This window comes from Cervus elaphus, chromosome 5 (assembly GCF_910594005.1).
Source record: "Cervus elaphus chromosome 5, mCerEla1.1, whole genome shotgun sequence".
NCBI lineage: Eukaryota > Metazoa > Chordata > Mammalia > Artiodactyla > Cervidae > Cervus > Cervus elaphus.
The window spans coordinates 86,726,797-86,743,183 of record NC_057819.1 but is presented as its reverse complement, the minus strand read 5'-3'; the positions used below and the strand labels follow the sequence as shown (position 1 = coordinate 86,743,183).

General features: G+C 38.0%; 1 protein-coding gene across 15 annotated transcripts in view; it reads left to right on the top strand.

Moving 5' to 3' along the window:
* The window catches only part of SYNRG (synergin gamma), an 89,064-nt gene that overhangs the window by 14,005 nt on the left and 58,672 nt on the right, over positions 1 to 16,387 (top strand). For 10 of the 15 annotated variants that reach the window (XM_043902959.1, XM_043902968.1, XM_043902967.1 and 7 more), the window contains 4 exons: positions 11,312 to 11,442; positions 12,108 to 12,213; positions 12,952 to 13,063; positions 15,995 to 16,297. In XM_043902959.1, the coding sequence (XP_043758894.1) occupies positions 11,312 to 11,442; positions 12,108 to 12,213; positions 12,952 to 13,063; positions 15,995 to 16,297 (652 nt within the window). The remainder of the gene's footprint in view (positions 1 to 11,311; positions 11,443 to 12,107; positions 12,214 to 12,951; positions 13,064 to 15,994; positions 16,298 to 16,387) is intronic. The other 5 variants (XM_043902970.1, XM_043902973.1, XM_043902969.1 and 2 more) reach the window with 1 other exon arrangement.

Genomic DNA, 16,387 nt, shown 5'->3' with positions numbered 1-16,387 from the left:
GTATTTCCCTTCATTTTTATTATTGAGTAATATTCCATTATTGGATATACTATTGTCTGCTTAACCATTCACCCACTGAAGGACATCTGGACTCTTTTTACTTTTTAGCTGTGATAGAGATTTTTGAACATAAGGCTTCATTTCTCTGGGATTAATGCCCAGATGGCATGGTATTTGGAAGTTTAGTTTTTAAAGAAATTGTTAAACTATTTTCTAGAGTGGTTGTACTCTTTTACATTCTCACAGGCAATATAGGAGTGATCCAGTTTCTCTGCATCCTTGCTAGCATTTGGTGTTATTTTGTGTTTTAGCCATTTGATAGGTGTGTTGTGATATCTCATGATTTTAATTTGCATTTACCTTGTGACTAATGTCAAAAGAAAATTCAGGGAGCTTTACTTGATATGGATATTTTATTGGGCAAGGAACAAATTATTTCTGAACAGGGAGACCTCAAACCACAAGTGATTCCAGCAGTTCGTTATAAACATGAATGAATTCATTGTTTTCTACTGTGATTAGTTTCTAGAAATTTACTTTCCTTTTCATTGCTAAGCTTACTTTTTTGTAGCTTATTAGCTAGAATACTGTGAGGTCACATTGACATGAAGAAAGGTTTTGTTTAAGGTCAGGCAGCATTTCAGGGAAATCAGAACAGTGTTACAATTTGGTTATGTGACTGTGAGCCTGTGGTCTAGAGATACATTCAGAGTGCAGCCTCCATTATTGGTTTTTCTTTAATGATGCTAGACATATTTTCATGTGCTTACTTGCTGTCCTTATATTCTCTTCAAAGAAGTGTCTGTTCCTATCCGGTCCATTTTCTTGTTGGATTTTTGTTGTTGTTGTTGTTTTACTGTGAGAAGTTAAAGCTTACGCAGTCCAGGGCCCTTTAAGGAGGAGGTGAACTTTCTCCCTCTTGCTTTCCTTAAGCCTTGTGCAGCTGTGTATCTTGCCTAAGAGCTGGCCTTTCTTTAGGAGCTAAGGATCACACAGCACAATGTCTTATTGGTGGAAATGCTTTTCTTAGACTCTATGTTAATAATTAAAATTGTAACAAATCTTGCCTGGGAGCCTATTTCTCAGCAACAATATGTCTCGCCCAGAAACACCTTGCCTGGAACAGGTTCCTTCTGGCTAAACTGGTACTGAAGTTATCTCAAGGATGTATGCCTTGGGAAAGGGTCTAATGGAACTTGTACAGCCTTGAAGTCTTGTTTTCATCTATTCTCAGCAGCCAGTTGAAAAGTATGTAAAGCACTGTTTCAACTAGTGAGGCAGGTACTCTGCTACCCGCTTCTAGTGTCTTTTGGTGGAGGCTTACTGTATCCTTTCACTATAATAAAACTTTGTTACACAAAGCTCTTGAGTGACTGAGACTGTGTCTTTTGGGTCCCAGAGTGTAATTTTCTCCTTCACAGATCACAAATACTGACACCATTCACCATAAGCTATCAACTGTTGAGTGTCAAGAGACCTTTATATATTCTGCATAACTAGTCCTTTGTTGGATGTGTGGTTTGCAGATATTTTCTGTCAGTTTTTGTCTTGTTTTTTAGTCTGTTCAGGCTACTGTAGCAAAATATGAGAGATTGGATAGCTTATAAACAACAGAAATTTATTTTTCCCAGTTCTAGAGGCTGGAAGTCTGAGGTCAGAGTGGCAGCATAGCCGACCATGGCACTTAGGCGTATTTATCTGGGTGTTTTTCTAGGTTCTCTGTTCCAGTCCATTGATGATAGCTGTGTAATATGCTTCCTCCCATGTTTTCTCCAACATTGTTACAGTAAAATACACATAAAGTTTACCATGTTAACTATTTTTAAGTGTACAGTTTAGTGGTATTAAATATATTCACATTGTTATGCAGCCATTACCACCATCCATTCTTGTAACTCTTTTCATTTTGTAAATCTAAAACTATACTTATTGTACGATAACTCCCCATTCTTCCCTCCCTCCAACCCCATGCATCCACCCTTATACTTTAGGTCTTTGTGATTTTGACTACTCTAAGTACCTCATGTAAGTAGAAGCATACAGTCTTTGTCTTTTTGTGACTGGTTTATTTTCACTAATATAATGCTTCAGCAATACGTGAACGAAGAACTTCCAGATGTTCAAGCTGGTTTTAGAAAAGGCGCAGGAACCAGAGATCAAATTGCCAATATCCGCTGGATCATCGAAAAAGCAGGAGAGTTCCAGAAAAACATCTATTTCTGCTTTATTGACTACGCCAAAGCCTTCGACTGTGTGGCTCGCAATAAACTGTGGATAATTCTGAAAGAGATGGGAATACCAGACCACCTGACCTGCCTCTTAAGAAACCTGTATGCAGGTCAGGAAGCAACAGTTAGAACTGGACATGGAACAACAGACTGGTTCCAAATAGGAAAAGGAGTACGTCAAGGCAGTATATTGTCACCCTGCTTATTTAACTTATATGCAGAGTACATCATGAGAAAAGTTGGGCTGGAAGAAGCACAAGCTGGAGTCAAGATTGCCGGGAGAAATATCAATAACCTCAGATATGCAGATGACACCACCCTTATGGCAGAAAGTGAAGAGGAACTAAAAAGCTTCTTGATGAAAGTGAAAGAGGAGAGTGAAAAAGCTGGCTTAAAGCTCAACATTCAGAAAACTAAGATCATGGCATCCGGTCCCATCACTTCATGGGAAATAGCTGGGGAGACAGTGGAAACAGTGTCAGACTTTATTATTTTGGGCTCCAGAATCACTGCAGATGGTGATTACAGCTATGAAATTAAAAGACGCTTACTCCTTGGAAGGAAAGTTGTGACCAACCTGGACAGCATATTAAAAAGCAGAGACTTTACTTTGTCAACAAAGGTCTGTCTGGTCAAGGCTATGGTTTTTCCAGTGGTCATGTGTGGATGTGAGAGTTGGACTGTGAAGAAAGCTGAGCGCCGAAAAATTGCTGCTTTTGAACTGTGGTGTTGGAGAAGACGCTTGACAGTCCCTTGGACAGCAAGGAGATCCAACCAGTCCATCCTAAAGGAGATCAGTCCTGGGTGATCATTGGAAGGACTGATGCTGAAGCTGAAACTCCAGTACTTTGGCCACCTCATGTGAAGAGCTGACTCATTGGAAAAGACCCTGATGCTGGGAAAGATTGAGGGCAGGAGGAGGAGGGGACGACAGAGGATGAGATGGCTGGATGGCATCACCGACTCGATGGGCATGAGTTTGAGTCAACTCCGGGAGTTGATGATGGACAGGGAGGCCTGGCGTGCTGCAATTCATGGGGTCGCAAAGAGTCAGACATGACTGAGCAACTGAACTGAATGCTCAAGGTTTATCTGTGTTGTAACATATTGCAGAATTTGCTTCGTTTTTAAGGCTAACGTCCATTGTGTACACATACCACATTTTGCTTATCCTTTCATTGGTCTGTGGACACTTGGGTTGCTTCTATGTTTTAGCTACTGTGAATGAAGTTGCTATGAATATGGATGTACCAGTATCTCTTCTAGACTCTGTTCTCAATTCTTTGGGGTATATACTCAGAAATGGAATTGCTGAGTCATATGGTAATTCTATTTTGATTTTTTGAGGAACCTCCATACTATTTTCCACAGAAGCCATACCATTTTATTCCCACCAACAATACAAAAGAGTTTCAGTTTTTCCACATCCTTGCAACACTTGTTTTTTGTTGTTGTTTTTAATTATTTGACTGTGGAGTTTTATAAAAAAGTTGACTGGAAAGCACAGAAATTTCCAATATGCCTCCTTCCCTCCTCCAGTATACAGTTTCCTCAACATCCTATATTAGCGTGGTACATTTGTTGTAATTAGTGAAGTTGGTGAGCCAATATTGATACATTTTGATGAACTAAAGTTCATAGTCTACATTAGGATTCAATCTTTTAAGTTGCATATCCTGTGTTTTTCCATAGGATCCATGGTAATGAGTGTGAGGTGAAATCTCATAGTTTTGACTTGCATTTCCCATGATTAGTGATGTTGAGTATCTTTTCATGGGCTTCTTGGCCGTTTGAAAATCTTTGGAGAAATGTCTGTTCAAATTCTTTGCCCATTTTTGAATTGAGTTTTTTGTTGTTGAGTTTTAGGAGTTTTCTGTTTATTTTGGACATGAATCCCTTATCATATATGTGATTTGCAAATATTAACTCCCATTCTGTGGGTTACCTTTTTACTGTGTGGGTTGTGTCTCTTAATGTACACATTTTAAAAATTTTCTTGAAGTCCAAGTTGTCTATTCATTCTTTTGTTAACTGTGCCTGAAATCAAGAAATCATTGTGAAATCCAGTGTTATGAAGTTTCTGTTCTATGTTTTCTACTAAGAGTTTTATTGTTATCCCATCCTCGTTGCCCCCCCCCCAAAAAAAAGTTTTATTGTTGTAGGTCTTACATTTTGGTTCTTGATCCATTTGGAGTTAATTTTTGTATATGGTGTTGGCTAAGGGCCCAGTTTTGTTGATGACCACCATTTGTTGGGAAAGACTGTCGTTTACCCAGAGAATGGTCATAGCACCTTAATCAAAAATCATTTGACCCATATGTACAAGAGTTTATTTCTGACTTTCTGTTCTTTTCCACTGGTCTATATGCCTTACTTTATGCCAGTGAAAGTGGAGTGCAAGCCGCTCAGTTGTGTCTGACTCTTCGCGAGCCCATGGATTCTACAGACCATGGAATTTTCCAGGTAGAATACTGGAGTGGGTAGTTCTGCAGGGGGTTTTCCCATCCCAGGGATCAAACCCAGGTCTGCATTGCAGGCGGATTCTTCACCAGCTGAGCCGCCAGGGAAGCCCGCTTTATGGCAGTGCCATTACTGTTTTGAAGCTGTAGCTTGGCAGGAGGTTTCCAAATCAGGAAGCTTGAGTCCTCCAGGTTTGTTGTTCTTTTCCAAGATTGTTTGGCTATTCGGGGTCCCTTGAGATTGTGTATGAATTTTAGGATGGGTTTTTTATTGCTGCAAAAATCTCATTGGAATTTTTATCGGGATTTCTTTTGTAGATTGCTTTGGGCAATATTAACATTTTAACAATATTAAGTCTTCCAATCCATGAAATATGGATTATGTTTCTATTTATTTATGACTTCTTTAATTTCTTTCAGCACCATTTTGTATTTTTCATCAGTATCATTCCATAACTGGGATAAATCTTTGGAGAAAACCATTGTTAAATGAAAAAAGTCAAATATAGAAGGAAACATACTTACATAAAATCTTAAAACCTAGAGAATAGAGATTATGACATTCATGAATTGTATAAACATATACAGAAATAAAAGGAAACAAGTGAATTTGTGACAGTGATAATCTCTGGGGAAATAGAGGAAGAAAATTATAACTGTATTATTAAAGTTTTTTTTTTTAAGTGTTCACATAGCTGCTGGGGCTTCCCAGGTGGCATAGTGGTAAAGAATCTGCCTGCCAGTGCAGGAAACACAAGAGACATGGATTTGATCCCTAGGTTGGAAAGATCCCCTAGAGAAACAAATGGCAACCAACTCCAGTATTCTTGCCTGGAAAATTCCAGAGGAGCTGGCGGGCTACTGTCTGTGGGGTCGCAGAGAGTCAGACATGACCGAGTGCACACACACACACACAGCTGCTATGTAGTATTATGTTGCATGAAAATATGTATATATTCTTCTGTTGATGGACATTTAAGTTGCTCCCAATTTTTTCCTGTTTTGAGTTTATTGATTTTTTTTTAATTTATTTATTTTAATTGGAGGCTAATTACTTTACAATATTGTAGTGGTTTTGCCATACATTGACATGAATCAGCCATGGGTGTACATGTGTTCCCCATCCTGAACCCCCCTCCCACCTCACTCCCCATCCCATCCCTCAGGGTCATCCCAGTGCACCAGCCCGGAGCACCCTGTCTCATGCATCGAACCTGGACTGGCGATCTATTCCATATATGATAATACACATGTTGCAATGCTATTCTCTCAAATCATCCCACCCTCACCTTCTCCCACAGAGTCCAAAAGACTGTTCTATACATCTGTGTCTTTTCTGCTGTCTCACATATAGGGTCATCGTTACCATCTTTCTAAATTCCATGTATATGCGTTAGTATACTGTATTGATGTTTTTCTTTCTGACTTAACTTCACTCTGTATAAGTGTTCATTATGTATTCTGGATTCTAACCTTTGTGGTTATTTGTGCTGTCAGTATGTCCTTCTAGACTTTGGCTTGTTTATTAACTTTGTTAATGGTGTCATGTTTTGTAGAAGTTAAGTCTGATGGATAAATCATTTATTTTATGGTTTGAGCTTTTTGTGTCTCATCTAAGACATAATCCAACCCAGAGGTAATACTGATTTTCTCCTGTATTTTCTAATTAAAAAATTAAAAATTTTAAATATAGGTCTTTAACCTACCTGGAACTGTTCTTTGGGTATCAGTATGATGCTGAAGGGCCTAATTTTATTATTTTCTATTTGAATAGATGGTTGTCCCCCAAATCATTTATCAGTAGCCCATTCTGCACCTGTTGATTTCTAAGATTACTCCTGTAATGCCTAATTTCTTCATATGCTTTGATTTAGTTTTTAAACTCTTTCGTTTGTCTCATTACTATATGTGTCTATACCTGCATCAGTAAATGTCTTACTGTCTTAAGTGTTCTAACCCAAGATAAGCCTTTATCTGGTGGAGTGGAGCCTCTGTTGTTGTTTTAAAGAATTATGGCTATTCATGGCCACACCACATCCCCTTCAGTATGAATTTTTGAGGTCAGTTGGTCAAATTCCATGTAAAACCTGTAGGGATTTTGATCGAAATTAACATTTTCACTCATTTAGTCTTGCTGTCGCATCTCTCCACTTGCTCAGGTCTTCAGTAGCCTTGAGTATCTTTCAACTTGGGGGTTAACTTATTTATGTTTTAGTCTTTTTAATAGTTTATTGAATGTATCTCAGATTTCTAAGTGGGTTTTTTTTTTCTTTTTGCTGTGTTATTCATTCACTGTATAGATAAGGATGGTATCTCTTAACCTTTCAGTTTATCTAGATTTCAAAATAAAGCATAAAATTAGGCTGTATGACATGTATAAAGTTACTTTTAAGGAGTAGGAGAAACACACAATGCCATTTAGGAAGTTTGAATTTTCTCGAAGAACAGAATTGTGTAACTAGAAAGGCAATGCGGATAATAACATCTTTTTTCATTCTTTATTATTATTGTGGAATATCTCATTTTGTCTTTCAGCCTGTTTGATTTGAGTGATTTCTTCTGTGGTCTATGTTATTGAACATAACTAAGAACAAGTTTTGATTTGGGTAAACTAAGTCAAAATTTAAAAAGAAATTTTAATCCCTTACCACAAAAAAGAAATGGTAATGATGTGACATGACAGAGGTGTTAGTTAATGCTATGGTGGTAATCATTTTGCGATACATAAACAAGTGTATCAAATAAGCATGTTACCCACCTTAAACTTATACAATATTACATGTCAGATTATCTCAGTGAAACTGGAAAAAAACCAAGGAACTGATTACATTACACTGAGAGAAGGAGACATATAATACTAGGACCATGGCACTAATTTTTAACAGCGAGAGAACCACACTGTTATTAAAAACGAGTGTGCCTGGCCGCCACCATCCAGAACTTAGAGAGTGTTAACTTGTAACACAAGTTACAGTGTCACTTGTAACTTCAGTTGTAAAGTGCTGGAAACCATAAACTTGCCAGGTTGCTAGTATTCATTGAACAGGTATGTGTCTGAGCATATGAATAGACAGAAAAAAACATTTAAAACAATTTTAAGTCTGAATTTGGTTTTGGTTGTTGGTAACTGGACAGGCAGCATAGCATAGTAATGGAGAAAATGGATTTTGGAACCAGAAGCTGCCTGGTTCTAATCCTGGCTCTGTCATTTCCAGTAATGAGTTAGATACTTAACTATTTTCTACTTCAGTTTCCTCATCTGTAAAATGATAATAATAGGAGCACCTACTGCATAGGTTTATTGTAAGGGTTCAATTAATTGATACATGTAAAGCACTTAGAAAAGTCCCTGGAACTGAGTACAGACTTCATAAGTATTTGTTCTTATTAAGGTCATCTTAGTAATCATTATTAGAATTATCTCTAATTCTGATGATCTTACATATATTGAGAATTATGTATACAAATGACTAGTTCTATGGCTGACATACAGCAGGAACACAATAAAGTGATATCTGTATTACAACTATTGTGTTTTTTTTCTTATCTAGTTGTTTAATTCTGTATTTGAAGAATCTTGTTTCAGAAAAAAATGAAATCATTACTGTTTTTGAAAGTATTCTATTCTGTCATCAGTATTACTTCTAATGTTAAAGATAATTATTTTATAATAGCTGCTGTTTGTTTACTCATAATGTGCTAAACAGTGTTCCAGGTACTTTACACATATTGTATTACTTCTGGACCTTAAAACAGTCTTCCACGGTCTCAGTAAAGGTTCAGAACAAGAAGGTATTTTGGAAAAGTTCAAAAGAAATACTTTTTTTTTTTTTTAATTTGAGGGAAATACATGATTTCTATTAAAGGAAAATCAGACAAAATATACTTTTAAGGCAAAAAGCCTTACAAACCTGGAGGTAAAGAGGGCATTTCATTTTGATAGATTTAATTCGTCAGAAAGATATTAGTTTGTATGCACCTAATAACCTGGCCCCAAAATGTGTAAGATAGAAACTAATGGAAAAATAAGGAGAAACAGACAAGTTCACAATCAGTAAAGATACACATTTAAACAAGGTTCTTAACAAACTTGATTAGTCGATAATAGGATACTGTGTCCAACAATTGCAAGACACTTTTTTTGGCCACACAGTGTGGCATGCAGGACCCTAGTTCCCTGACCAGGGATCGAACTCATGCCCCTGCTTTGGGAGCATGGAGCGTTAATCACTGGACCACCAAGGAAGTCCGCAAAACTACCTTCTTTTTAAGCAAACATGGAATATTGAAATTGAAATATGCTGGGCCATAGCAAATCTCAAGCAACTCAAACGATTGAAATCTTACAAGGTAGGAGTCTCTAAGACTCCTGTGTTGGGAAACCGTTTGAGATTTGTAGGCAGAAATTTAAGATGGGGCTTTCCTGGCGGCTCAGCAGCAAAGAATCCACCTACCAGTGCAGGCGATGTGGATTCAGTCCCTAGTCTGGGAAGACCCCACATGCCTCGGAGCACCCAGGTCCAGGTGCCACAGCTACTGCGCCTTGCTCTGGAGCCTGGGAGCTGCAGATACTGTGCTCCACAACGGGAGAAGCCACCTCGGCGAGAAGTGTGTGCACTGCCTCTAGAGAGTAGCCCCTGCTCGCCACAACTAGAGAAAAGCCCTCACAGCAGCAAAGACCCAGCACAGCCAAAAATAAACATTTTTTAAAAAGACTTTAAGGTGACTCTTCAAGGTTTTTCTCTCCAGTAAGATTAAGTGGTTTGGGTATAAGGATAAGAGAAAGTGATTAGTTGACTAACAAGAATGAAGTCCCAGGTGACCATACCAAGGAAGCCAGAGGTAGGGGAGCTAAAGAAGTTTACAGGGATGTTTAATATTGAATCCTGGAGTCTAAGCTGAGCAGGAAGAGAAGTGAGGATATGATGAGCATGATGGGGATGGTGGGAAAGTGGAAAGATTAATGGATGGGAGGGAAGTATTAATGAAATGAATTGCTGGAGAGCGTGAACTGGAAGAGTAGAAAGTGGTGGTCAATTATTGGCATGCTTAAAATCAAGATTTTGGAGATGATGCAGCTGCTGGGCCAGATGAGCAGAGCAGTGACCACGGAATGGGAAACTAGAGTGGTATGTTGAACATGATTGTGACGAGAGACCTGAAACGCCAATGTTAGAGTCACCCACATGATTACTGACTGTAACCAGGAGCAGCTTGAGAGTAGAATGGACCATAGCAAGGTTTTGAAGTTGAAGAGTGAGGGAGTAGATGGCATAAACAGGGTAGGAGAGTAAATGATGAAGTCTGATTGCAAGAAATTAGAATATGTTCAGGTTTTTGAAGGAAAAGAGAAAAGGGGCTTAGAACCAAAGAGAATATTGTCCATTTACAGGAAATGTTGGAAGAAAAGTAGCAATCTCCAAGTGAGAGGGCTTCCAGGGACAGCCAAGTTTCAAGTTAGGGAACTGAAGGGGAACCTTTCAGGGAGAAGGTTGAAGAATAGAGACATTTTCACTCGGTAAAAATTAGCCGTTACCGTCATTTACATCGTCACCATCATCACTATTCATATTCAGTTTTGTGTTTAGCTCTTGTGCAGTGCTGTTCTTCTAGACACTTCAGTAAACTTTATACTATGATATTGATATGTCATTTAGTATTCATTAAATTTATTTTTTTCTGTAAGAGTTTGGATACCAAGGGTATAAAATGAATATCAAAATATTCATTATCCTATCACACATATTGGAAATACGTGTTTAATTTCATTTGTGGAATAACTGCCATATGCCAGCTCTTACCTATTGCTAGAAATAAAAAGACATGTAAGATATGACACCTCAAAGATTATGGATCAGTGAGCTCACCAGATATAACGTGTGTGTGTGTGCGCTCTTTCTTAGACATCCAGTCTGAAAGATTTTATACACACATCCTCAGACTGTTAGCAGTGATGGTCGTCTCGAAGACAAGAAGGCAGTGGAAGAGGCAAGATATTAAGGGGAGCTTTTCATTTCTAGCCTGTGTCCTTTGACTCTTCTTTTAAAATTAATCGATGCAGGACTTCCCTTGTGGTCCAGTGGTTAAGAATCTGCCTGCCAAAGCAGGGGACACAGGTTCCATCTTCCCTGGTCCAGGAAGATTCCGTGTGGCGCTGGGCAGTTGAGCCCGTCGGCATGACTGCTGAGGCCCAAGCACCCTAGAGCCTGTGCTCTGCGAGGGAAGCTTCCACGGTGAGGAGCGCACGCACCACCGACTGAAGGAGCCCTGCTTGCCTCAACTCGAGAAAGTCCTCACACAGCAATGAAGACCCAGAGCAATCACAAATAAATAAGATTTAAAAACAGAAGAAGCTGTGCTTTATTAAAAATGCATTTATATAGTTTGTTAATTAAAAATAAGAAGAGTTATAGAAGCTACAGTTTTTCTTTGTAGTAGTTAAAAGAAAAAGTTGTGGGGACTTCCCTGGCGATCCAGTGGTTAAGACACCATGCTTCCACTGCAGGGGGCACAGGTTCCATCCCTGGCCAGGGAACTGATCCCACATGCTGTGTAGCACAGCCAAAAAAAAAAAAGCGGAGAAATTGTATTTTTTAAGCCTAAGTCTTTGTCTGTTGTTTCTAGGCAGGGATCCCAATGGGACCAATACCAGCAGGAGGAATGCCTTACCTGGGGCAAGCACCATTCCTGGGAATGCGTCCTCCAGGCCCACAGTACACTCCAGACATGCAGAAGCAGTTTGCCGAGGAGCAGCAGTAAGAAACCTCAGGATGCAAGGATAAAGATGCATGATAGCAATTAAGTTTAAAATGGTCAAATAATGTGTAGTGCAGATTTGAAGAGGAAACAATCACAGTGCCCTTAAAGCTCTTTAAAATGCTCTTATTATGTAAAAGTTGAAAGCCAGAAGGGACCTTAGAGATCCTAGAATTCAATCCACTGACGTTACATATGGGGAAGATGAAGTCCAAAGAAATAAGCAACTTGTCAGCCCAGGCTACACAGTTACTGGAAAAATCTGGACCCAAGTGCAGGCCTCCTGATTGCCAGAGCCATTGCTCTTTCTCATGTACGATACTGCCTCCCCAAGTAGAAGTTCCTTTTTTGTATGCAGAGCAAGGAGTGTGTTTACTTTGTCTACCTCCCTGCTTGTTTATATATACTTTGAATGTAGAATGTTGTCTCCTACCGTTGCAAATTAGACAAGAAATAAGTTCACGTCTATAATTTAGACTTATTTCATATATTTGGAAATTAATATAGTGGAGACAGGATTATCTTTAGAAAATTAGATATCAATCATCAGTGAAGTTTTTAGTTCTAGAAATGCAAGATGACATTGCTGAAACTGTTAGTATAAGAAGCGTGAATCTAACAATAATCCCCGAAGCTGGCTCTTTACTGGTGGTTTTTCCTTCAGAAAACGATTTGAACAGCAGCAAAAGCTCTTAGAAGAAGAAAGAAAAAGACGCCAGTTTGAAGAGCAGAAGCAAAAGCTCAGACTTCTGAGTAGCGTGAAACCCAAGGTAACGTACTCCACCCCACAGCACAGCCCCTGCGCGCGCCTCTTCTCACTCATTCAGTGGGTTTTGTCACCGGGACACCAGCCCAGGCTGTAGGTGTGTTTGATTGATTTTCCTTTTGTCTTAAGCCCAAAAGTGAAGGACTTTTCTTTTTCTGTGAAGAAACTTTATTGTTGAAGGGAATGAGATGTCAGTCATTATCTTCTCCACCCGTGTGTACTCCCTTTGGAGTGCTTATAACCTTTTCTTGGGAAGCATTAACACTGGAGACTTAATGTCGAACACCTATACCCTAAAGCAGGGGTCCCCAGCCTTTGGGATCTAATTCCTGATGATCTGAAGTGGAGCTGATGTACTAGAAATAAATTGCATAATAAGTGTCACTTGCTTGAATTATCTTAAAACAATCTCCGCCTTCCCCATCACCCCACCCCTCACACCTCCCGTCCCCTTCCCCGTCTGTGGAGAAATTGTCTTCCACAAACCGGCCCCTGGTGCCAAAAAGGTTGGGGACCCCTGCCCTAAAGTATTTTTAAATGGACCTCTTAATAATATTCTATGGAATATTGTTTTATTTTGCTGTGTGTCAATGTCTTTCTGACTTGGAGAATTCACTGCCTGACGTATGTGGTAAAAGTATTGGAAATAGTTGAATATCCACAGTTCTCTTTCAGCTTGTGTGGATTTAGGACAAAGTGTGGGGGTAAGTGAAGAAATACATATACATTTATTGTCTCTCAGACAGGAGAGAAGAGTAGAGATGATGCTTTGGAAGCCATAAAAGGAAACTTAGATGGGTTTTCCAGAGATGCTAAAATGCACCCTACTCCAGCATCACACCCTAAGAAACCAGGTAGTTTTAATTTTAATTTTCTTTTGATGGAAGATGATTGAAGTCCCTGTGGTTTTGATTGACCGGTGTGTGTGTGTGGAGAGTGAGTGTTAAATTCTTCCTTCAAGCTAAGTACAGATTTAGATGTTTTAAAATTTATAGTGGATTAAGAGCTCTGGTCTCGATGAATGTCTTGGGAGGGAAAAATCTCTTGTTTTCTAGTAAATGTCAGTATGTCAATTTTACTTGTAAATCTTCTGTATGAATGAGTATGTTAACATTAGTAAAGTTCATTCAGTCAAAACAAATGTAGTAAATGAGTTTACTATTGCATTCTTATTATTTTAAACTAATTTTACTTTTTATGAACTAGTGAACTAGTTTAGGTTTTACTCAATGTGATTAAACTTAGAAATTTTATCAATGATTCTTTTAAAAAGTCATGGATTTAATAATTTTCTTGTGAAATTTTAGTTTTTTCTTTGTAGAAATGAAAATACATTTCTCTGTAGTTTTTATTTTTATTTCATTATGTTTTCTATTCCTTTGATTTTGTCATCCTCAAACAAGCAAAGGAAAAGTGCCTGATAAAGCAGAGTGAAGGAAATTCGCGGAGGGCGGGATTGCACGGGTGTTAAACATGTAGCAGTTGAAATGAATCTTATCTTCACATAGCTGTTACCACATCCTTTTTTAAAATTTGATATTTTGACATTTTATTCTCAGCTAATTTCAAGATTAACATACCATTAATGGGTGAATAGTTTTCATAAATAATTCAGCTAAATACTATTTTTTCCTAGCATATATCACATTGACAAATTTTATCTTAAACCTTTATAGTGTCTTTTATAGGTGATATCAGGAAGAAATAATCTAATGTTGGCACAGTAATGAGTTCTTGACTTTCTGGGACAGCTTTGCCTCTCTCCATTAATTTCACTTGTTAGATTATATACTCAGGTTATCATTACAAAAAATGTGCCCCAAAGTAAAATATATACTGAGATTGAAAAGGGAATGGATATTAGTGATGAGAATGAGTTCAGAAAGGAAAAGCATACCTCAAGGTGAAAATTATAAGCTGAATAAGCTAGTCAGTAAATCACTGAAGTCTAGTCACTGGAATGGTAAAACTGGACCCAGCGTGGAGCGTAGAAAAAGGAGAAGAAAGCAGAGAAGGGATGGTCATTGTCAGGTCACATACTGTTCTAGCCATATAGAATGCCTCATTTGGGCAACCAAGTATAGTTTAACAACCTCACAGGTTAAATAATAAATTGGGGTTTGGATGTTCAGTTAATCTCTTGAGTTCATTCAGCATGCATGCAGTTAGCTGTTTCTAGTTAACTGCTTCATGCTTAGCTAGAAAAATATTTTTTTCTGAAGCAAACCCAAGGAATTACCAGAGCTTCTCCAGCTAGAATCTTAAACCTAGGCCTAAAGCACCTAAAGAGTTTCTGGCCTTTTTCCACCAAAGACATCTTTTAATTTTCACCATAGACTGTTTATCTTAAAGTAGTGGATATACAAACTGTATCACATAATTTTTATACTTCTTATTAATCATATATATATATATATAGATAGCTATGAGTTTTTAAGCCAAAATATATACCACATAGAATTAAAATAATTCCAGTCAAATGCAAAGAAATATTGGTATAGCCTAAAAAAAAAAATTGGTTTAGCCCAAATAGGATCCATCTAAAAATATTCATAGTAGCTCTCAGTTTTCCATTATTGCTGTTTTCTACTAGTAATGGTCAGAGAACCGAAACTGAGAACTGAAGTACACACTCTCAGACATTCTCAGTAACCATTATTGGGAGGGTTGGGATTCATTATGACATGCCTTTTTTTCTTTTTTATTCATTTTTTTATAGTTATGTTGCATTTTTCATAGAACTTTAAGGCTTCCAAGTTTTATTTCATGGATCCAAAAGAGAAACACATAGTGTCCCCATTTTTCAAATGAGGGCTTTATTTAAAAAAAAAGACTGCTCTTTGTGACATTAGACTTTAGTATTAATAAATTTTATAGCAATTCAAAGTTTGCAGTGTGAAGAAGCAACAGTAATAGTATTGTGAATGAGCCTTGCATTAAACCTAATCCCTGTAGAGAGGTTTATTACATAAGTGAATCTCATATTTGACAGTAAAAAGCCATGGTGGCGTTTGTATCTTTTAGAGGCAGAGTTCTTTTGAACATAGCTCTTAGCTAGGGTTTATTTTTTTAAATTGGCTGCTAAGTTGTTTGACTTAACGCTTGATGGTGTCTTAATTTTGGTGCTTCTCACAAGAAAGTATCACTTTGGTAATGTGTTTGATGTTCTTGTTGCCCCTGTAATTTTCATTCCCTGTTCATTCCCTATATAGTAGCTTTCATCCTCATATGAAATATGAACTATGGTAACTCTATCAATTAGGCATGATTTATCAAAAATTATAAGTATGTGTCATGCATTGTTTTTTACTGGCCTAATGAAGTTTAGTCATCAACATATACCTCTAAAATGTATTCAGCAGCATATAGGTAGATTTTCTTATCTCTATTAGTTTGAGAAAATATTATCCAGATAAACAGATGAGTTGAGTTTCAAAAGTAATCACCACTTTGATGTAAATTACTCGTGGTCTCAAGGAAAAAAAATTAGTGCTAATCTAATGAAGGAAAGAAACTTTGAATTTTACAGTTTTCTGCTTTTGAACCAAGTGCAAAATAGTTATAAAACCTCATTTTTAAAAAGACCAAAAAGTTTTTTATAGATAGACATCAAAGTGTTTTGCGTTCATTGTATGATTCCGTTTGACAGTTGTTACATGTTATTTCTTAGTCACAGCCACTGTTCATGTTTCAGTATATTCTTTTGGAGCTGTACTGCATCTCAGTTTCTTTTCCCCTGTTAATTTTCATTTCTGTGTGTTTCATTGCCATTTTCCGTTTTGCAGATTATCCCACATCATCTCATTCTACTAAAACTGTCTCCCCGTCACCTGCCTTTCTTGATGAAGAAGAGTTCAGTGACTTTATGCAGGGGCCTGTAGAAGTTCCCTCATGTGGGCCTCCGTCCACTCCCCAGCCTTTCCAGTCTTTCCATCCCACCACCCCACCTGGCCAGGTGCATGCACAGAAGGCTGGCGCACGGCCTCTCCCTCCAGCTCAGAGTCCGCTGTCTGGTGCCTTACACGGCGTCCCTGGGCAAATCCCTTGTCTCTTTACTGCTTCGGCCTCACACAGTGTGCAGGAAACAGGTAACTCCTAAGCTCTTAATGAGAGTATTTTGAAAAATCTAGGAAAATTTATTTCACTTACATAAGTAGAATAATACAGTGATGTTGGCA